This window comes from Danio rerio, chromosome 5, assembly GCF_052040795.2.
Source record: "Danio rerio strain M-AB ecotype USA chromosome 5, GRCz13ab, whole genome shotgun sequence".
NCBI lineage: Eukaryota > Metazoa > Chordata > Actinopteri > Cypriniformes > Danionidae > Danio > Danio rerio.
This window is the reverse complement of record NC_141025.1, coordinates 79,653,116-79,677,500: the sequence shown is the minus strand read 5'-3', so window position 1 is coordinate 79,677,500 and position 24,385 is coordinate 79,653,116. Positions and strand designations below refer to the sequence as shown.

General features: G+C 41.9%; 1 protein-coding gene across 2 annotated transcripts in view; it reads right to left on the bottom strand.

Moving 5' to 3' along the window:
* Positions 1-23,277, bottom strand: part of nup214 (nucleoporin 214) — a 46,778-nt gene extending 23,501 nt beyond the window's left edge. For both annotated transcript variants that reach the window (XM_087254686.1, XM_087254687.1), the window contains exons 1-23: positions 23,097-23,277; positions 20,760-20,955; positions 20,479-20,630; positions 19,897-20,095; positions 19,421-19,491; positions 19,206-19,269; positions 18,826-18,929; positions 17,668-17,774; positions 17,503-17,569; positions 17,007-17,133; positions 16,696-16,854; positions 13,311-14,025; positions 10,759-10,871; positions 9,991-10,049; positions 8,240-8,320; positions 7,324-7,473; positions 5,828-5,986; positions 4,422-4,525; positions 3,746-3,928; positions 3,169-3,254; positions 1,669-1,752; positions 1,232-1,507; positions 769-930 (exon numbers count right to left, since the gene is read on the bottom strand). In XM_087254686.1, coding sequence (XP_087110812.1) covers positions 769-930; positions 1,232-1,507; positions 1,669-1,752; positions 3,169-3,254; positions 3,746-3,928; positions 4,422-4,525; positions 5,828-5,986; positions 7,324-7,473; positions 8,240-8,320; positions 9,991-10,049; positions 10,759-10,871; positions 13,311-14,025; positions 16,696-16,854; positions 17,007-17,133; positions 17,503-17,569; positions 17,668-17,774; positions 18,826-18,929; positions 19,206-19,269; positions 19,421-19,491; positions 19,897-20,095; positions 20,479-20,630; positions 20,760-20,955; positions 23,097-23,138 — 3,460 coding nt within the window. In that variant the 5' untranslated portion in view covers positions 23,139-23,277. The remainder of the gene's footprint in view (positions 1-768; positions 931-1,231; positions 1,508-1,668; positions 1,753-3,168; positions 3,255-3,745; positions 3,929-4,421; positions 4,526-5,827; positions 5,987-7,323; positions 7,474-8,239; positions 8,321-9,990; positions 10,050-10,758; positions 10,872-13,310; positions 14,026-16,695; positions 16,855-17,006; positions 17,134-17,502; positions 17,570-17,667; positions 17,775-18,825; positions 18,930-19,205; positions 19,270-19,420; positions 19,492-19,896; positions 20,096-20,478; positions 20,631-20,759; positions 20,956-23,096) is intronic.
* Between the last annotated feature and the right edge of the window lie 1,108 nt (positions 23,278-24,385).

Below are 24,385 nucleotides of genomic sequence, written 5' to 3'. Positions count from 1 at the left end.
CAATTTGATGCAGTGTAGCTGAAAAAAAATCACTAATTTATAGTAAAACAATCCAACTGTTTGCATCAATGTATGTGCAGCAATTCTGATGTTTGGTGCGTGTCGCCTCCTGGTGTTCAGAACACACACTGCAGCTGAGATTGACGGAGATATTTTCCTTAAAGCGTACTTATTTATATTTATATATTCAAGCTTATTTCCCTGTTACTCACATGTGATAGTAAGTGTAAAAACATTATGGTTTATAAATATGCATATAAATAATAAAGGGCGGCACAGTGGCTCAGTGGTTAGCACTCTCGCCTCACAGCAAGAAGGTCGCTGGTTCGAGTCCCAGCTGGGTCAGTTGGTGTTTCTGTGTGGAGTTTGCATGTTCTCCCCGTGTTGGTGTGGGTTTCCTCCGGGTGCTCCGGTTTCCCCCACAGTCCAAACACATGCGCTATAGGGGTAGTGATCAACTAAACTGGCCGTAGTGTATGAGTGTGTGTGTGTGTGTGAATGAGTGTGTATGGGTGTTTCCCAGTACTGGGTTACAGCTAAAAGGGCATCTGCTGTGTAAAATATATGCTGGAATAGTTGGCGGTTCATTCCACTGTGGAGACCCCTGATTAATAAAGGGACTAAGCTGAAGTGAATGAATGAATGACAGTGAAATAAAATTGATTAAACCGCACAGCCCTAAGTGTGTGTGTGTGTGTGTGTGTGTGTGTGTGTGTGTGTGTGTGTGTGTGTGTGTTTGTGTGTGTGTGTGTGTGTGTGTGTGTGTACCTGGTTTCTGGCTGCTCATGTGTCTGCTGAGGGCAGCTCTTGCTGCAGCCTGAGAGGCGGGGATTGTTGTGGGCGTGGTCTTCTCTGAGGGCGGAGCTCCGTGTTTGACCGTTTTAGTGGCTAACGCTGTGCTGTCTGCACTGTCCATGTTGATCTTCGGCACTGAAACACAATCAACAGCAGCTCAAACACGAACGTCTAACTAGGACAGACGGCTGCTTCTCACTCAGGGCTGCTGTTTATGCTAATGAGATGGAGAGAGGGGCACTAGTGGGCGGGGCTTTCCCCTGCTGATGATGCGTACAAAGGGAGAATGTCAATCAGTGTGTCATTCAGCAAGGCTGATTCTAACAAACACACTTAAGTCATGTTGATCATTAAAGGGTGGAGATATTCACACCCTTTAAACACCTTATTAAATTGATTTTTATAGTATAAATGCTCCTGTTTGACGGAGACTGACCGGTGCTGATGGTGTTTATAGGGCCGCTCTGCACCCTGCTGAAGGGGCTGCTCTGCACATTGAAGCCCGGCTGGATGGAGGGCGTCCGCACCACTGCAGGGTGTCTGGGGATGGCCGGAGCCAGCAGCTGGACCGGCAGGGGCTCGTCCTCTTCCTCTGCCACCGCCAGACTGTCCTCAGGATCCTCCACAGGCTGAGACAGAGACGAGCTGGAGCTCACGTCATCCAGATCCTCGTAGAACTGAGGAGAGAGGAAGGCCGAGCGAGAGAGGTTCGCTGACACAGAGAGAGAGAGAGACTAGTCAGAAACATTATTACACAGCATATGATGACTGTACAGTTGTGTTAGAAATGAAAACATTTAGGACTTCACTTCAGGAGCACAGGTGTGTGTGTGTGTGTGTGTGTGTGTGTGTGTGTGTGTGTGTGTGTCCTACCTGGAGCAGTGGAGCGCACCGGTGGAGTCTGACGCTTAGACAGGAAGTTCCTCAGCTGAGACTGTTTGACTGGAGTCATTTTAGCTGCGCACACACACACACACACACACACACACACACAAAATTAAACAATTCAACAAACAAACATATAAACACACACAAATACACACAAGGACGCACGCGCACACACACGTATGCATGAACACGTTTACACAAAAATGTATGCACATGAACAAACGTACGCATGCACACAAACACACATATGTTCACACACATATACATGTTTACAAACACACACGCTCACAAATGTACACAAACATGTACGCACATGAACACAAACAAGTACGCATACACAAACACACACGCACTGAAAGACAAACATCCACATATGCACACCTGCGGATTCACAAACACACATGCATACAAACATAAGCACAGACAGGTACACACACACACACTTACACACACACAATGCATGCATGCACATTTACAAACACGCATGCATACACACATAAGCCCAAACAGGTACACACACACACACACACACACACACACACAATGAATGCACATTTACAAACACGCATGCATACACACATAAAAGCACAAACAGGTACACACACACACACACACACACACACACACAATGCATGCATGCATACACACGTATAAGCACAAACATGTACACACACACACACACACACACACACACACACACACACAATGCATGCACATTTACAAACACGCATGCATACACACATAAAAGCACAAACAGGTACACACACACACACACACACACACACACACACACACAATGCATGCATGCATACACACGTATAAGCACAAACATGTACACACATGCATACACACACACGCATACACACACATGCATACACACATAAAAGCACAGGTACACACACACAGTGCATGCGCGCGCACACACACACACACACACACATAAAAAAAAGCACAGGTGTACCCACACACAAACACACAAAAGCACAGGTACACACACACAGTGCATGTGTGCACACACACGCGCACACACACACACACACACACACACACACACACACACACAATGCATACACACGTATAAGCACAAACATGTACACACACACACACACACGCGCGCATACACACACATGCATACACACATAAAAGCACAGGTACATACACACAGTGCATGCTCGCGCGCGCACACACACACACACACACACACACATAAAAAGCACAGGTGTACCCACACACAAACACACAAAAGCACAGGTACACACACACAGTGCATGTGCACACGCACACACACACACAAAAGCACAGGTGTACCCACACACAAACACACACACAAACACAAACACACGCACACATACACAAGTTCATAAACACACATGCAAACACACATAAAAGCACAAGCAGAAACATACACACAATGCATGAGTGCACACACATGCACGTTCACAAACAGCAGCTCTTCTTCACTACCGTAACTCATGAATCTCTAACCTGGAGATTTAGCAGGAGCTTTAGGGCTCGTCTCCAGACTGGCCTTCAGGAGGGCGTCCTTCAGACTCTCCAGCTCACTGTCCACACTGAAAACATGAATTACAAGTGCATATTATGCGTTAATAAATGCTGAGCTGTTTTAAAAATGTCTTTGTGTGATGTGTCTTCATTAGTGCTGGGCAAAGATTAGCCGTATACAAACTAAAAGCTTGTTTTGACCAAATATAAGTGTGTATATTATATTTATATTTATTTATTTATGATGTATAAGTGATAGAAACAAAATATTTCGTTACATACATATTTAAATGTATACATAATTTGTATTATATATTGTATATCTAAATATAAATAAACATTTTCTGAAATTACATGCATGTGTATTTAAAGATAAATAATAAATAAATAGACGGTACACACATATATTAAGTCATAACATTTTTTTTTTACTTTGGATGCAATTAATTTCTGCCCAGCACCAGCTTTTATGCCCTGAAGATAGCATTTAAGCTGAAATGCATTGTTAAAAATGTTAATAAATGTCTGTTTCCGAGGGTGCTGATTGGTGCACACTGACCTCTGCTCAGTGGGAGTGGATGGCGTTCGGCTGCTGAGGCTCCACAGTGCAGATCCTCTGTAGAGCCGCAGTGTGTGGAGGTCAGAGGTCAGACGGTCCAGACGCTGCTTCTGCTGGTTGATGATGTCCAGATTATTGGCCAGCGCTGCGAACAGAGCCTCTCGCTGCGGGACGATCATGTGCCTGCGGGACAAATGCAGCGTTTACGTTACAAACTTAGTCATGATTATGTCACACTCCTGAATATCCATCTGTGCTTCATCTAGAACTCCACATCTATAATCCTCTTAGTCTATGCTGACGTTATCTCCAGCAGCTCAAACACTCTAATGGCTAATGGACCGACGGCTGCTTCTCACTCAGGGCTGCTGGAGATGCTAATGAGATGGAGAGATGGGCACTAGTGGGCGGGGCTTTCCCCCTCTGATGACACGTACAAAGGGGGAATGTCAATCACAGTGTTTCATTCATCAAGTCTGATTGTAGGAAACACTATGTTGAGCATCAGAGGCTGCTGGGCATACTCACACACTGCTGACACACACACACACACACCTGGGGTTAAACGCCTTATCAAAGTGAATTTTCCATAGTAGTTCCCCTATAACTTGCACAAATTAAAGGGTAATGGACAGATGGAAACACGCTAATAAAAGCAAACACCAGATCAGCTCACCGCTGCTTCTTCTTCTTCTCCAAGTGTTTTTCCCACTCCACGTCCAGCACATCATTCACGTCCTCCATAGCGAACTTCACGTACTGGTACAAGCGGCGGATCTCCTGTTACACAAACACACATATGTCATCACAGAAACACTTAACGTCACACTAATACATGACTCCTGACTCAATCTGGGAACAGATACACTTACACAGATAAAGAAAATGTATACACCTTACCGGAAAACTTAAAACAAGCTAAATAATCTGGCGAGTGGCTTTAATTTAAGGAAAACTCACTTTATTTCAACTCTTTATGTCTGAAGACAAGACTATATGTTTTGCTTGTCCTGAAAATGCTTCCTGATTTAAGAGTTTTTATCTATTTGGACTAGAAAGAAGGAAACTCTGAGTAATAATAGCATATTTCACATTTATTTTTTTTCCTTTATTGCATTCAAAACTGATCTAAAAGAAATAAGATTATATTAAGAAAATATTTTAAAAAATAAATGAAGATAAAGCGCAAATGCGCAGGTAAGGCCAAATACAGCAGGTCCCAATTCCGCTGAGTGCTCCTCTGCACCTGATCACTCCCGCTACTCACTCCGTTTATTCGCCGTCTGCTATTAACAGTTTTCTTCTCGACTGACTGTTCCCACTGAATTAAGAGAGAAGAGCCGAACGCTCTCTCTTTGCTTAAGCTTCATTCACTACGATGGAGCTGATACGTGTAACGAAGCTCTCTGGAATCATAATTAAATCATATAGAAATTATAAATAAACATGCATTGGTGCCTTGGTAATGCAAGCATAATGTAAACAGAAGGGATCAATACTTTAAGATGTGTTGACATGATTATTATCTGCATAATTGAGACTTTTGAGTCGAGATGTAAAATAGAAAAAGGGGAAATGAAGCTTATTTTCGCTTTATTTTCGTAAGCAATTTATTTAAACACACAATTTTCAAAATGCCCTACTTTTATTTAATTAAACATTCAAATCTAGTCATAGGTGTGAAGCTGCTGCGCTGTCAGGTGTTTGTTACCCAATATATATGTTTATTGTTCTTTGAATTGTTCTGTAAGCATTTTTTTTTCGAAGCATAGCACAAATCGTACCAAAGCCGTGACCTTAAAACTGTGATACATACTGAACCGAGAGTAGATTGAACCATTGCACCCCTAACATACACAGAATGACATGCAGTGAAATGCTTACACAACCACACGTGACCTTAAAATATTGACAACAACAACAACGATAACATTAAGAATCTACAGAAATGCATGAGAAAATATAAGCAAATATTACTTATTTAAATATATAAAAACATATCCCAAGAAATACTGAGAAAAATGTCCTGGCTGCATTAAGGACATATTTAATATGAATGAATTATTGCATGCTGTGTGAGACCTTGAGCTGCTCGTCCCGACGTGGGTCCAAGGGTTTCTTGTAGAGCAGCTGCAGGTAATCTTTATCCTGGTTGAGTTCGCTCTGAGATCGCGCCTCCTCAGCCCCGGCGAAACCCTCCAGCAGGCTGGTCTTCAGTGCACTGATGTCTCCATGCAGAGACTGACACACACACACACACACACACATCAACAACGTTAATAAACACACTAGGCATGGGACGATAACCAGTTTCAAGGTTTAGCGTGGTATGAAAATGTAATGGTTTTTAAAGTATATGGCTGCTGTTTATTCATTAATTTTCCTTTGGCTTAGTCTCTTTATTTACCAGGGGTCGCCCCAGTGGAATGAACCACCAACTATTCTGGCATACGTTTTATACAGCAGATGCCCTTCTAACTGCAACCCAGTACTGGGAAACACCCATTCACACACACTCATACACTACGGCCAATTTAGTTAATCAATTCTCCTGTAGCGCATGTGTTTTTTGACTTGTGGAATATGCAATTTATTTATTTTAACATGCTGTCACATCGCTGTTAACTGGGGACTATTTTCATGCACTGAGTAATATCATTGTGTATGGCAGCAAAACTCCTTTATTATTCCTCCAGAATGATAACATGGTGCAGCTATATCAGCCGAGAAAATAACTTTCCATTTTCCGTCAGTCTTAGTACACAATATAAGGGGTCGGGCTTTAAATAGGAGAGTTATCAAAACTATGGTCATTTTTGAGTGGGATGCTAACGGTCTAATCTGATTCCATGATCTATGCTAAGCTAAGCTGAGCGAGCAGGTCAATGCAAACAAATAGAGCTCTATAGCAAGCAGATAAACGAGAGTGTATATATGAAATTAATGCAGAAAAATATGGTTAGCATATAAATACTGATGCATCTACCACTAACAAGTAATATGCAATAGATCTGCTCAAGCGTTCATACGTTTTAGAATCGGTTAATTAAAATTGATGCATGTCCACGTAAGCTCTGATCTGCTAAATAACATTAATTAATGGTAATATTAAAATAACTATTTTGTTTTAATCAGGCAATAAGACTGGACAAATGCCTCATTCTGATTTTCTAGCCTTTGTTTATCTTTCTAAAGTTGAACACTTTTAATGTAATGGGTATTTCCCCTGTGGTATTATTTTTCAAGGTATCATATCAAAATTAGAAACCCCATTATTGAGACAACACTAGTGATTTTAATTTTCTGTTGGTCTCAGTACACGATATACAACATAAAGGTCGAGATTTAAATAGGAAAACCATCAAAACCCTGGTCATTTTCAAGTGAGATGCTAACGGTCTAATCTGATTCCATGATCTATGCTAAGCTAAGCTAAAAGTGCTCCCGATAGAGGGATAGATCAGCTGAATGGATTAAAAAAATATTTAGTGGAGCAGCAAAATATGAATATTTACAATAAAAGTGGAGCGTCCCTTTAACACACACTCATCTCTGTTGTCAGTGTGTGTGTGTTGTACCTCAGTGGTGTCTTTAATCTCCAGTGTGAACGTGTTCAGGTTCTCCGACTCTTTCCGCAGGTCCCTCATGTCGTCAGTGCTGCCCACCCTGAAGTCTGCGTTCCTGCAGCGGCTCTTCAGATCCTCCAGCTCCTTCTGGAAGAGTCCGATCTGAAGACAGAGAAATGCAAATTGATTGCAGATTCACCCTCATCACACGCAGGAGAGAGAAGATACAGGTCAATCAAATCATTTATATAAATAGTTTTTTTTTTTGGTGCACAAAAGTGCGAATTACAGGGGGGTTTGGGGGAGATGGGTGTGTGTGTGTGTGTGTTAGGGTTGTCATGATACTGGAATTCAGTCTAATCAATACTCAAATTTTAAAAACGTCCATTTCCCGCTAACATTTAAGCGCTGTTAAGCACGTTCCTTACTCAAACATTTTTTTTTTGCTTGTTAAAACTACTTCTTGATTTAAAATGAGCTGAATCAACACAATTATTGAGATTTCATTGGGTCAACTTGATATTTTGTTATGTTCAATCCATACATAAATTTGTTAAAAGTGTTAAGTTAACTTTATAAATTTGTGTTGGGACAACATGAATGAATTGTGTGGAATCCTGCATTTTTTACAGAGTTGAACAGCGCTGATTGGCCAATGTGTTCATGTGCTCAACAGAAAAGACTGTGATTGGCCGTGAAGGTCATCAGTTCACCAAACTCACCGCTGTTTACTGAGTGTAACTAAAGATACAGGGACACTGGAGCGTTTTAAAGTCACGTCGATCAGCTGGTGTGTCTGTAAGATGACATACAAGCTATCCGCTGATGAATCGCAGCTTTTGAATTGATGTTTTTAAAATTGCTGTGTTGATTGATACTGAATTTCAGTATCGTGACAACCCTAGTGTGTGTGTGGATGGAGTTTTACCTCTTCCAGGATTCCAGTCATGACCGGGTCCGAGTCCTTCTTCTGCTGCAGCTGCTTCTCCAGCGCCTTCACAGACACAGGCTGACGGAAACACACACACACACGTTTTTATGAATTGCAGGGACATTCCATAGGATTTCACCGCTTTATACTGTAAAAACTGTATTTTCTATCGCCTTATCCCTATCGCTCTAACCCATTGGTCACCAATGTCGGTCCTAGAGGGCCGGTGTCCCTGCAGGGTTTAGCTCCAACTTGCCTCAACAAACCTGCCTGGATGTTTCAAGTAGTAATGCTGCGGTCACATCAGACGCATCAGATCAGACGCGCGTCAAACACGAGTGATTGACATGTTAAGTCAATGCAAACGCCCGAATAGACATCCTGCGACGCAATACGCTCGAATGATGCGAATTGCGCAAATGGCGCAGTGCGAATAGCGCGATACGCGCGGTGTGATGCGAATGGCGCGATACGCGCGGTGCGGAGCGAATGGCGCGATACGCGCGGTGCGGAGCGAATGGCGCGATACGCGCAGTGCGAATGGTGCGGCGCGAATTGAGTGTTTTGCGCGTTTCGCTTGAGTTCGAAAGTCTGAACTTCAGCAGACATTCGTTAACCAATCAGAAGCTTGCTCTTGTGGGGGGTGGGCGTAATTGTGACGTAGTGGTGGTGTCCCAGGGGAAATCCTCCAGGTGACACAGACAACAAGTCATCAAACTGGGTTTGGCTCAGTCAGAAGCACCGCTAAAAGCCTCCATCCTCCAGGTTCAGACTCAGACACGGCCCTAAACGTATCAACGCTGTTTTCACAGCCTTCATAAAACACAAACACTGTTATTTTCTTCATAAAATCCATGTTAGCCATTTAGCAACGAAGCTAGAGTCACCGGGCAGACAGATGCCCTGCCCATCAAACGAACCCGCGAACCAGCATCTGTTTTAAAGTGAATCTGATACGCAAATGAAGCAGATTTGACGCGCGAATTAAGTGAGTAACCTCAAATGTCCACGTGGCAATTTACGCGCGAGTAGTGTGATTTATCCGCGCGTTCCGCGTCTGGTGTGAACACAGCATAAGAGCTTAATCAGCTTGTTCAGGTGTGTTTGATTAGGGTTGGAGCTAAAACCTGCAGGACACCGGCCCTCCGGGAACAAGTTTAGTGACCCCTGCTCTAACCTAAAACCCTACACTTCACTGGAGACTGCAGTTTTACTTTCAGAAATAATTAAAATAATTGATTAATAAAAAAAATTTCAGTACGATTTATATGATTTTTGAGAAAAGGGGACATCAGCAATGTCCTCGTAATTCACCTTCTCCTGTAATACCCGTGTCATAAACATGACATCAGTATACACATTCGTGATATGTCACACACACACACACACACACACACACACTAGTTGGTCGATTTTATTTCTAACAATATATGAGGACAATTGAGCCCTCATAAGTATAGCTAAACCTGCCACACACACACACACACACACACACACACACATAGACTTCCATTGTTTTCCATTGTTAAGTTAATAATAGTGTCGGTGGCCTAGCCCTATCCCTAACCTAAACCCATATAGAAACAACTTCATATCATTACATACTAATAAATATGTACTGGACAATTTAGAAGCACATTTAATTAGTGAGGAGCATTAAAATATCAACACAAGTGGATCGTTTTTATATCTCACTATACACACAAACGCACGCACGCAGAGCAGCTGATTATGGATCAGTGCTGTACCTGTGCAGATGGAGTGCTGGACGCAGGAGCGGCTGGAGGAACACTGACCCGAGACAACACTGAAACACAACACACACGAAAATCGTCATCATCAAGTTCAAGTTGAGCCTTAAATATGTCTCACAGGACCACGGTGCTACATAAGTAAACATGATCATAAATATGAACACACTGGACGCAGGAGCCATTTTAATCCTATACATGACTAATAAACTGCAGCGGTAATGCTGAACTATACACATAACCTAGGACAGACTATACCAGACCTTTTACATAAGACAGAACAATTTTCTCTGAGGTATTGTGCAAAAGAGGCATTTAAGGATGAAGAAAACAGGTAGTGCAACATGATGTATGGTTCATTCACAGGTAAACATTGCTTTCCTATTGAGTCCTGGCCAGATTAAACTCCATCTCACAAGGACTCAATAGGAAAGTAATGTTTACCTGTGAATAAACCATAAATCAGTGAAGTGTCTGGTGCATATGGAGAGAAGAGTGTTTCTCAGGGTGGTTTGCAAAGCCCACTCACCCGTGTGAGGGACACTCAGAAATGCACAATGTTTTTTTATGGAAAGCGTCTGGTGCGAATGTGCAAAACTGGTGCACAAGTGTTGGTTAAAGTGTCAGAGAGATGAAAGAGAGGTGGTTTGTCAAGCCCACTCACCACCATCATCATCATCATCACCCTTAGATTTTTAATAGACAATAATGTGCATGCATTTTCATGTCAGTGTGTGTTGTGACAGCGGTGGTGTGAGTGTGTACCTGCATGAGTGGAGGGTTTGAGCGCTGCTGTTGTGGGGGCGCTGGACTCTGCTGTGGGTTTGGGTGTGGAGGTCAGAGAGAACGGCTGCACAGGAGCCTCCACTGCTGAAAACCTGCACACACACACACACACACACACAAATACAAACACACAAACAAACACCATTCAGGATTATACAGGGAATATGTCATCTGGATTACATAAGGCAAGTTTATTTATATAGCACATTTCATACACAGTGGCAATGCAAAGTGCTCTTATATCAGTGGTCCCCAACCCCGGGCCTGGATTAATCAGTACCGGGCCGCACAAGAATTAATTATCTTTAAGTTGGCAGATAAAGTAGCTGCATTTAAAGCCAAACTGGATTTGTGGGGACGCCACGTGAACAGAGGCGTATTGGACATGTTTCAAACATTAGCGGGGATTCAGTTTGAGACCGAGCCTCACCAAGCTGGTGCACAATCACCAATCTTCAGTGTTAAAGGAGTTTGAGCGCTACTTCCCAACCTTAAAGGACCCACAAACAGCCAAGGAATGGATACGTGACCCATTTGTCAACAAACCAGCTGAATCCAGCATGTCCGTGCAAGAAGAAGACCGCAAATGACGGCGGCCTTAAAACAGTGTTCGAGACAACAACTCTGCCGGCGTTCTGGATTAAAGTCATGGCAGAATACCCAGAGATCGCTAACACAGCACTGAAAACCCTGTTGCCATGTCCAACATGCTATCTGTGTGAAGCGGGGTTTTCTGCAGTGACAGCCACCAAAACGAGGCAAAGGAGGAGACTGGACACAAGCCACACACTTCAGGTGTCAATAGCCCCTTTCACACAGTGATACCGGTAAAAATATGGAAAATTTTCAGAACATTGGCTAATCAGCGCTGTTCAACACTGTAAAAAATGCAGGGTTCCACACAATTCATTCATGTTGTCCCAACACAAATTTATAAAGTTAACTTAAGACTTTTAACAAATTTATGTATGGATTGAACATAACAAAATATCAAGTTGACCCAATGAAATCTCAATAATTGTGTTGATTCAGCTCATTTTAAATTAAGAAGTAGTTTGAACAAGCAAAAAAAAAATGTTTGAGTAAGGAACGTGCTTAACAGCGCTTAAATGTTAGCGGGAAATGGACGTTTTTAAATTTTCAGAACAAAAAGCGCTGTTCGTACAGGCGAGGACGTTACAGAGTTTTTCCGGAACAGAGCATTCACACATCCACTCCAAAATAGCGGTAATTCTGACACCATTACCCAGATATGAGCTCTAAATGGCTGCGCTTGTATTTGTAAACATTTGACTACATCACAAACTTTGTGGATGATCAGTATTGTGAACAACTTCAATGAAAACATATAGAGAAACACTTTCGCATGTCGAGATGTTCATGATATGGGTGTGTACTGGCGCTCACGGCTGTTTCACGGGCACACGCAAAGCTTGAAGATAAACAAACAACGATTCATCATAAGCATCTTATCGATATTTAATTACACGGTTGGCATTAAGATGAACATATAAACGTGATCTGACTAATTTCTAGCAGCTTAATGTGTCTGGGAAAATATTCAAAGGCTTTTATTCTCGTAAACCGCACGGACGTGAATGCGTCTGACTGTTCTGATTGGCTGTTCTGACATTCTAGACGTGCACGCGCGCTTTCCGGCAGTCTTTCTTCTGCCATTACCCCCAGATGGGACCATCTCGTTGCAAAGAAACAAGCTCAGGGCTCACACTGATTTAGCGCTACGGACAGTTTGTGATGTTATAATATGTTATATTGTTGGAGCAATGTGTTAATAAAGTTATTACTTCCTAATGTTATAATAGCATTGTAATGTTGGAGCAATGTGCTAATAAAGTTCCACAAGAGTACACAGTGGATTCGCCTTTATTATTATTATTATTATTATTATTATTATTTCAACCCCCCTGGTCTGCAGTAAAATTGTCAAGCGTTGACCGGTCCACAGTTAGAAAAAGGTTGGGGACCACTGCTTTACATAAACAGAAAGTGACAAGTATAAATAACACAAAAACAAATCATTTTAAAGCAGTGTACAGTCAGTTTTTCCATATTCCAAAACACCGGTGTATCATATTTTCTCACTTTACTCTGGGACTTCCCTATTCTGGTGATTACCCCCCCTTCTGTGGACTTTTTTGGTACCTATTAACTATAACTATTGGACGTCTTTCCAACAGATTCGATTTTTCACCCAGAATCGAAAAGTTTACAGCTCTATTTACTTGTCCCCCAATTTCAAAGTCTCTTAAATCCCCTTTCTTCCCCATTCTGATGCTCGCTTTGAACTCCAGCAGATCACCTTCATCATTTCCACATGCCTAAATGTGGTGAGCTGCTGCCATGTGATTGGCTGATTAGAGATTTGCGTTAACGAGCAGTTGGACAGGTGTACCTAATAAAGTGGCCAGTGAGTGTATACACATCTATATCAATATCTATACTCAACTGCACACACAATAAAGCAATGCACTTATTTGTTTTACGCACTTAATAGCAACAAGAAAGCCTACCTGTCAGTGAGGTTCATCTTGACAGCAGGAGTCGCGGGCTCCACTGGTGCTTTAGGTGCGCTGATGATTGGAGACATGCTGGCCGGACGCTGAGGAGGAACTGGAGCGGCAGTGGCCTCCTTTAGGGTGGAGGAGCTGAAAGAAAAGCCTGCAGCAGAGGAGGACGAGGGTTTGGGCGGATTAAAGGAGAAACCGGAACTGCTGGAGCCCAGGGAAAAAGCTGGAGGAGCCGCAGAGCTCAGAGGAGGAAGAGAAAAGGAGAAACCAGAGGAGGAGGTGGGCGGAGCCGAGGAGGTGGCTGGGGGCGGGGCTGAGAACGATGCTGGGGGAGGGGTTGAGAATGATGAGGTAGCTGTGGGAAGGGCTGAAAATGATGCTGGGGGTGGAGCTGAGAAAGATGAGGTGGAAGGGGGCGGGGCTGTGAATGATGTTGGAGGTGGAGCTGAGAATGAAGAAGTGGGTGTGGGCAGGGCTGAAAATGATGCTGGAGGTGGGGCTGAGAAGGATGATGTGGAAGGGGGCGGGGCTGTGAATGATGAGGTAGCAGAGGGAGGAGCTGTGAAGGGTAATGTGTAAGGGGGCGGGGCAGAGGAGGTCACTGGGGGCGGGGCTGAGAAGGATAATGTGGCTGGGGGCGGGGCAGCAGTGGAGGATGTTGGAAATGATGGGAAGATGGAGGATGCAGTGGCGACTGGAGCAGCAGGGAAGGACGACTCTGAAACGAGATGTGCAATAAAGTTAATGTTAAAACTGGAGCTTGGATGGTAAACGACACTCACACAGCGATGCCGGTATTTTCCAAAAAGGTGGACAGGTGGAGAACGAGCAAATGATGACAGAATTTACATTATTATGTATTTAAACAGAAATATAACATTTAATTTGTATATTTTTGTGTTGTATGTACAGAATGTGTGCATTTGTATACTAATATACATAAGCAATATCACATGAGTAGCAGTGCGATATGGCTCTATATCAGCACTGGTGGGAGGTGTGCGTTGGCACCAGGCTGCAGGCGTTCCACTAGTGCTGATATACAGCCATTTAGCACTGCTACTCATGAGATATTGTGTTTATACAACAGTTCAACGGCACAATCGTGTATATAAATAAGAAAATCAAACACAGAGAGTCTAAAAACCCCTTTTTATGAGGAACTACTTTCTTCCGCCATTCATTCACATCTGCAGCTGACATCAGAACAGCAGAAGCAGTTACTCATTCACCAACATCACTATAGAGCTAGTTTGAATGATTCTCTAGCGTAATGTCTAAAGTGATGACAGAACAGCTGATTTTGCTTTCATTTTAAGATTATAAGGCTGAACGTGACATGAAATGCCATCAGTCTACAGAGATATCTTCTTACAGTGTTACAGTCTGCAGTATTTCTCTGCTGCAATCGGGATATCATAATAATTAACCCCGAAAAAAGCAACGCAATCACTACCAGACTGCTGTTGTGCTTGCGATAAGGAAAAACGCTAAACACATGCAGACTTTGCTTCTCTCTGTCTGCCAACACAACACACATTCCTGATATGTGAGCATTTACATTACATTTTTCACCGCCGTGGGTTTATAATACGAGCATTTATGATGCCGACGTCTAAGGACAATAAGATGTTCCACAAATCCTTATGAATTTACTTTTGTGCCTGAAGCAATTAGGTTATGTAATAAATGTAGTTAATTGATGGACTATTATTTGTTTTTTTGTACTTGCTGTTAAGTGTTGATGTTTATTGTGTTAAGTGTGTCATACTTGTTATACTATATGTGTCGAAATATACACCATGTCGAAATGAATTGCCCTAAGGAGATTAATAAAGTTTTAAACTAAACTAACTGATTGTATTTTAATTACTTTACAACATTGATGCTGTAAAAGGAATCGTATAAAATAGAAAAAAACTCTTTTATTAGTAGTTTATCAGTATGGGAACAACACTAGCTGGGCATAACACTGTTAAGAACCGGGATAGGATGCAGTGGGTTTTGGGCGGCCACTGCGTTCAGGTACTGTACTAAAGTTGGCAACCCGGGGATGTTTACAGACTGTACCAAATAGGAGGGTGAGTGAAATTAAGGGAGTTTTCCGGAAGATTTAAAAAAACAGGATGGTTGCGGGAGACTGGTCTGAAATATGGTAGTCAGAATTCAGACTGTTATATCTGCTAAGCGTAAAGGCTCATTATGCGGTTCTGGCGCCATCTTGTGGATAGACGACATCAACGGTCTTTGGTCTACTACACTATGGCAGGCTAATGCTGCGTTCACACCAGACGCGGAACGCGCGTCAAGCGCGAGTGATTTACATGTTAAGTCAATGCAAACGAGCGAATACTGCGGCGCGATACGCGCGAATGGCGTGGGGCGAATTGATCGTTTTGCGCGTTTGACGCGCTTAACGAGCGTTTCGCGCGAATCTCTCGATTTCAAAAATCTGAACTTCAGCGTACATTTGCGCCGTGTTAACCAATCAGAAGCTTGCTCTTGTGTGGGCGTGATTGTGACGCAGAACCTGTTGTCGGTGTTCCGAGAGAAATCCTCCAGCCTTCACCGACAACAGTTCATCAAACTGGCCTTGGCTCAGTCAGAAGCACCGCTGAAAGCCTCCGTCATCCAGGTTAAGTTTCTGAAGGAGTTTAAGAGCTCATAGAGCTGGATGCACCTCTGAAAGAATGTAGCGGACTCAGACACGACCCTAAACGTGTCGACACTTTTCCAGTCTTCATAAAGCACATAAACACTGCTATTTTCTTCATAAAATTCATGTTAGCCTTTTAGCTATGAAGCTTGAGTCTTCGGGCAGACAGAAGCCCTGCCCATTACGCGAATCCGCGTCTGTTCTGATGTGAATTTTGACGCACGTATGAAGCGAGTAAACTCAAATGTTCACGCGGCTATTTAAGCGCGAATAGCGCGATTTATCCGCGCGTTCCGTGTCTGGTGTGAACACAGCATAATGGCTGTCGACGAGCTCTCTCAGAAATTGTAAATATTTCAAATAGGCACTATTCTTATAAATAAACTGCATAGTTGTAATCTAAACTACTACATTCTCCACTAAAATAGCCTCAAAAGTACATTATTTTGTTCAACAGCAGTAATATTTGTCAAACTGTAGAGTGTCTCTCTGCTTGTTGCTGGCTGTATGCGCGGAGTAATACACAAAGGTAAAAAGGCTGTACGGTTGCTGATATTACTTAAATATCTCACGGCTATCAGCCAATCAGATTCGAGAATCAGACAGAACTGTTGTATAAATAAATATAGACAGTACATGTGTGTATCTATGATGCAAATATAGAAACTTTTATCTTGGATGCGATTGTTTGACAGCACTAACACAGATAGAAAGAGATGTATGAGCTCTTACTGGCTGCTGGTGCTCGTTCCCCGTCCAGCGGCAGTGGTACCGCAGTGGCGTTCAGCTGTTTGACTCCCGGGTTCAGGTTGAGTAAAGAGAATGGACACAGAACTCCATCAGTGGAGAGCAGCAGCAGCGTCGGTGCAGCAGGAACCTTCTTCTCATCAGCTGAGGAGCACAGAACACACAGCACATCACTACACACACACACACAAACAACAACTTCACAAAAAACCAGTGACAGCACTAAACACACACAGACACACCCTAAACACAACCACCACACACACAACTAGTGACCACACACACACAGCTCCTACACAGTTGAATGTCCTCCTGGCTGGTGTAATCGATGGCCACGCCCACAGGAAGAGTGTCCTCGCTGTTCTCCGTGACAGGAAGCTCCGCTCGACTGGCGTCTTCCAGCAGCCACAGCTCCCAGTTCACCTGCACATTGGTGGATTTGGCTTAAATATCCCTCATCTACAATCATTGTACTCATAATATTTAAACAATCAGTCATTTCTACTTTGATGTTAGTTTAAATTGTGCATTTTATTAGCTCAAGGTTTTATTTAAGAGCACAAAATAACAAACTAAAACAAAATAAAACTAGAAATTGTTACATTCTCACTTATTTCTGGTTTATTTTAAGCAATAATGATATATAAATATGTTAGCTGTGTGTTTAAGTCAGATTTATTTTAAGGTGTTTCAGTAATGAAGGGATTTTTAATCCTCTTTACTTTGATGTAATTGTGTGTAAAGTATATAAAGCCCCTCGTCACAGTCGGTGTGGGGTAACAGGAGATTTACCTTGTCCTCTTGTTTGGCGATGATGCTGACCTCAATAGCAGCAGCTGAAGCAGCCAAAACCAGATCCCTGCGCCGGACAACAACAGACCCATGTCAAAACTCAGAATCCTCATAATGTCTGTGTGTGTGTGTGTGTGTGTGTCTGTGTGTGTGTCTGTTTCTCACCAGTCCTCGATGTGGCACAGGTAATAATGGTGCTGTCTCTCAGTGCAGGTGCCGTACACCAGATCATTGAAGTTCAGGTAGCGCTCGTCTCTCTTCTCATCCTTTTTCTGACACACACACATACACAGACATGAACAAACACATACACATAAACAAACAAATGCACACACACAAACACATACAAATACATGCATAAACACACACGCATGCATACACACGCACACACACAAATAAACTAAAACACGCACAAAAACTCACACAAATACACAAACCACACACACATAAACAAACAAACACCCAACCACACACAAACAAACAAATAAATAAACACACAAACACCCACAAACAAACAAACACCCACACACAAACAAAAACACAAACACCCCCACACACACACAAACACCCACACACAAACAAAAACAGAAACATCAACCAAACACACAAACACCTATACACAAACAACCCCCCCCCACATACACGCACACACACACACACACACACACACACACACACACACACACACACACACAAACAAACAAAAACACAAACACCCACACAAACAAAAAAAACACACAAACACCCACACACAAATAAACAAACAAACACATATACAAACCCCACAGAAATACACAGGTGTGCATACACACATGCACAAGCACACACACAAATGCACAAAAAACCAACACACACACACACACACACACACACATCAAACACACACAAACACCCACACAAACAAACAAACACACACACACACAAACGCACAAACACACACAAACAAACAAATGCACAAACACCCACACAAACAAACAAACTCCCACCCACACCCACACAAACAAACTCCCACCCACACACACACAAACAAACAAACACCCACACACATACACACACACACAAACGCACCAATACCCACACCCACACACATAAACACCCAAACACAAACAAATAAACAAACACCCACACACATACACACACACAAACAAACAAACGCACAAACATCCACACACACACAAACACCCACACACAAACAAACAAACAAACACACATAAAAACCCCACAGAAATGCACACAGGTGTGCATACACCAATGCACAAGCGAACACACAAATGCACAAAAACCCAACACACACACACACAGGTATGTGTGCGAGGCACTTACAGGTATGGACACCACCACCAGCTCCGGCGGCGTCTCCAGAGATCCATCTGCTGCTGCGTACGCCACCGCGAAAGTGTAGGTGCTCAGCCACAACACGTCCAACACTAACACACACACACACACACACACACACACACACACACACACAATGAGGGAATTCTGCAGAAGCACAGCTCAGGCATGTCTTTCATTGGTTAGTAACACTCTTAATCTTATTTTCGCATGACAATTATCCGGCTTATTTAGCTAAACTGCTCAGACCGTGACTTGGCGGTCAGTGTGAGACAGTAATGTGTCCATAATGCCGTTATGTCATGCACAAACGGCACTAGGAGGCAGCCCTAGTGCCGACACACACCAATAACAACAGTGAAGGATACCTTTGACAGGGTGATCCTGACTGTAGAAATTGGGACACGGGATCACCTTCTTGGCCTGTAACGTCTGTCACACACACAAACAAGTACACAAGTTCATCAGAACACTGTAATGTAGTAATAATGTGCACCTTTCTGTAAAGCTGCTTAGGAATGGTAATTATTATAAGATGCGATACAAACACATTATATACATATATAAAACTGAACAGACTTACCGGAGTAAACTGAACCACAGTGGCGTCTTGTTTCCCAGCAGAAACCTGCTTCCCTTTGGGACTCCAGCAGACTGCAGGTCCAGAGAGAAATAAATGAACACATACACACATATAACAGGGTTTCTGCAGATATCATGATGGCAAATTTAAGACTTTTAAGGACCTTGCGGAAACCCTGATATAAGCTCACTGTTAAGCAGATGCATGACTAGATGTGTTTCCATCCACCTATTCAATGTGCATTTTGAAATATCGCATAAAAAATACTACATGGAAATGCCAAGATGAGCACAAATTAAACAATTGTGCATAAAAACATGTGCCATAACAAAAACACTAAAGCTGAGTACAACAAGCTTCACATCTGATATGAAAAAAAGCCTCTAAAAGCCTCATGCGTTTCATCTTCTGACGCAGAACTCATTTATTTTAGGAGAACAAACACCAGCGTCAGAATAAACGCAGCAGACACTGACCGCAGGTGATTCCTGTAGATGCTGGAAGCTGAGCGACCACGGTGACCGAGTCCTGGACGTCCAGCACCATCATACTGCCGTCAGACAGACAGACGGCCAGGCGGGACGCGTCCACCGGACTCCACTTCAGATCCTGAACCAGCGTGTTTGGAGAAGCCGGCGGTCTGAAGGAGCAGAAGGGACGCTTCTGCTGTCCGTCCTGCTGGACAACACACACAAAACAAGCATACACACACACACACACTGGTGTTCAGCACATAAATGATCTCTCACCAATGAAGAGATATACCAGCAGTGTCACATGAGTAGCAGTGCGATAATGCTGTATATCGATTAATTTATGTTATTATAGTTATTAATGTCAGCTTAGCAGGATTAGATATTAATTATTTAGATGTCTTCTAAAAAAGCAGTACAAATATTAAATACTTTCTATTATTCAAAGTAATAATAACGATTAAAAAGAAATCAGTCTAACATCTGCACTTCCCATCATGCACTGCAGACGCTGATCATGTTTGAGATGTAAATCACCGACTGACACAAGCGGAGTCAAGTAAAGTGTAAAGAGCGAGCACTGACCTTGTTGAGGAAGCTGCGCATGTCGTAGAAGTGCATGATGAGCTCCGCAGCGTCTCCCGATCCACACACACACAGACTGAGCTCATCACTGCTCAGAGAAATATGATGGAGACACACGTCCATATCTGCTGTCACTGCGCACGCACACTCCACTGAGAACACACACACACACACACACATGTGAGTTTGAGTCTGAGCAAACACAGTCTGAGCAGAGTCACCACACACATACTCAAACAAAGACAGATAGAGAAATGATACACAGACAGAAACACACACACCGGTGTCATTAGGGTTTCCCTCTGTGCGTCCGGCTGCGATCACGTCTCTGGTCCAGAACAGCTTCAGCGTTCGCTCTCGGCCGGCGATGGTCAGGCCGTACCTGTTGGAGACGCAGAGCAGACTGCAGCGCTCCTTCGGCAGATCCGCACACGACTCAAACACACGGATCTTCTTCATCTGACGGAACTGGAAGTCCTGGACACATTCAGAAGAGCACAGCAGCAGAGAGAGAGTGTGTGTGTGTGTGTGTGTGTGTGTTAGTAACAGCTTACACATAGCATCTATTACACTCAACTAACCAGCCGATCAGACTGAATTGAACTTCTGTGTATGTGAATCTGAAGGGAAGCTGCATCTGGCTCCTGCATGCTGAGGTTTGTGATGTGTGAAATAATAAACAACCAGAACATCTGACATTTCATAAACTCCAGCACATGTTGATGTTTTAGTGTTTATATACTGTGCAACTTACACACAAGCCCTGCGTTTTTCTAATTTTGACTGCAATATACAGTTGAAGGCAGAGGTTTACATACACTCTAAAAAAAGCAGCATAACCATTTTATCTCTGATGGTAACTCATACTAAATGTTTATTATTTTAAGTCTGTTAGGATTAACTAAATGATTTAATTTGCTAAATGTCAGAATAATGAGAGAATTTGTTATTAATTTCTAGACAGTCAAAAGTTTACACACATTTCCTTGGTATTTTTTAGCTTTGCTTTTAAACTGTATAACTTTGGTCAGATGTTTTGGGTCTCCGTCCACAAGCTTCTCACAATAATTTACAGGAGTTTTGGCCCATTCCTCCTGACAGAATTGCTGTAACTGAGTCAGATTTGTAGGCTTTCTGCTCACACACTCTTCTTCAACTCTGCCCACACATTCTCTATAGGATTGAGATCAGGGCTTTGTGATGGCCAATTCAATACATTCACTCTGTTGGCACATTTGAACTGATTTGGCAGTATGCTTAGGGTCATGGTCTGTCTGGAAGAGCCATTTGTGGGCAAGTTGTAATCTCCTGGCTGATGTGTTGAGATGTTGCTTCAGTATTTCTCCATAATGTTCTGTCTTCATGATGCCATCTATGCTGTGAAGTGGACCAGTCCCTCCTGCAGCAAAACAGCCCCACAACATGATGCTGCCGCCCCCATACTGCACAGTTGGGATGGTGTTCTAGGCTTGTGCGCTTTCCCCTTTGTCCTCCAAATGGTTATTGTGGCCAAACAGTTCAATCTTAGCTCCATCAGAGCACAGCACATGTCTCCAAACATTAGTCTATTCCCCAGTGTCATTCAGCTAATGGTAATCTGGCTTTGTTGTTGATTCTGGCTTGTTGATTTTCTCATGTTGTCACACAAGGAAGCAGTGTGTTTGAGCTTTTCCTTCAATACTATTCTACAGTTGTGCCTCACATTAACTCAAATGTTGTCAATCAGCCAATCAGAAACTTCCAAAACCTCGACACCATCATCTGAGCTTCATCACAGGCAGAATAATCTTACTATGTGTAAACTTGACTTTCAAGAAGAGTTATAAATATTTCTCAAACAATATCTCTCTCATTATTCTGCTGTTAAGCAGAACAGAAACACACCTAAACTTACCTAAGAGAAAAAGTTAAGTCTTATTAACATCTTACTTTTTTTAAATGGTTATGTGCCTTTTGGTACACGCATGTAAACTTCTGCTTTCAACTGTAGTAATATTGTAAATCTTCTTGAAAAGCCGCTTTGGAATGATAATAATTGTAAAATACGAATAAAGTTAAACTGAATAATCAACCTGTTTATGTCATCACTTAATTATAACAAAAGTGAAAGTGCGTCAGTTAAAGGCTGATCAATACTTCTTACGTCAAGCGAAACACTTGAATAAGATATTTACAGTAAATACTATTGACTTTCTGAACCATTCTATAGTAAAAGTACCTGAATAAATCTGTTGTGATTCTATAGTAGTTTACTACAGCTGTACAGGGTAACTTTACATTAACGTGCATTACAATACACCACAGGTTACTATAGTAAAATCTTAAGTATACTACAGTATTTATTACTTTATCAGTTCACTATAGTTACTACTACAGTATGTAGGAACATTCATTAACAAAGAGTTGTAGATAATATAATATATACAGTATAATACACTTTACAATAGTACGTTATCGTTTATTTATTCACGTGGGGAAACATTCACACGCGAGTTGCAGGAACTCTCACCGTCAATATAGATTATATACAACTAACTCAACCACATACAGAGAGACTAATATTATTAATAATAACATAATAATATCAATATTCTCTGCGTTCTGCTGCTAATGCTCACCTTCATCTCTCTCTCAGGAATGGAGTCCGGATCGTCGGCCATCTTTGCGAAGATTCCCGCCAACACCGTCAACACCAATAATAGCTCGATGTGAAGATAATAAAGCTGTTATTAATAAACGGATGAATTTATTCTGCTCTTCTCAAACTCATGTTAGCACGAAGCCGCGCTGAACTTCAGCAGGAAGTGACGCTCATGCTTGTTTTGAAGCGGAAAAGCGCGTCGTCATTTCTGCCAGCGACATCTGCTGGGGTTGTTGCTAGAAGGGATACAGCTGCGGCCGGAGGCTAATGAGAATATTTTTTATTTATTTATTAAAATACCGATTAATTGTGTTTTATTATATGCCCCCATTCCAATCCTAAACCCAACCCTCACAGTATTGCTAAATCAGTCATTATAACAAGAATTATGTATACTTTTAATTACCAATTAATTGTATGTATCCGTCATAGTAATGTAAAAACGGTACTTATTATGAGTTTAATTCATACTATCAACAATTAATTGTATTTTATTAACTTATACCCCCATTTCAGCCTAAACTGACCCTTCATAGTAGTGTAAACACAGGTATAACGAGAATTATTTATATTATTTATTATATTACACATTAAATTGTATTTTATTAACGTTTACACCTATCCCAACCCAACATCTACCCCTCATAGTAATGTAAAAATATGAATTATAGTTGTACAGTTAATTATTTATTTTAAAAAATATACTAACGTGAAATCCGCAGCTGTATCCCATCTAAAACTGGTAAACAGTGGAGACACTGCGCATGCGCACACTTGCTACGTCCACATTTGCTTGAAGTCATAAAAAAGGTTAAAAAATGTATACATATGATTAATATTTATACTTGTTAAGGATGATTTCAAATGGGTAAACGACGATAAACAATCATAATGTCACAGATATAATTCTATCTCAAATAAATGTCATTCTTCATCAAAGAAAGCTGAAAAAACGACCTTATCCACATTTACAACATGATAAATAAAATAAACTAACATAAAAATATGCAAATTGTATATGAAATAGAAGAATAAGAATATATACTTGAGAAATATACTTGAAAAATAAACAAAACATTGTTATTAGAAGCATCTCGTGACTGGAGTAATGATGCCATACAGAAAAATCAGCTTTCAAATGACAAAAACAATTCAAATATAATTAATATTCGAACAGAAACCAGCTTGTTTAAATAATAAAAATATTTCTGATTTTTGAGTATTTTTCCTGTAATTTTACTGAATAAATGCAGGTTTGGTGAGCAT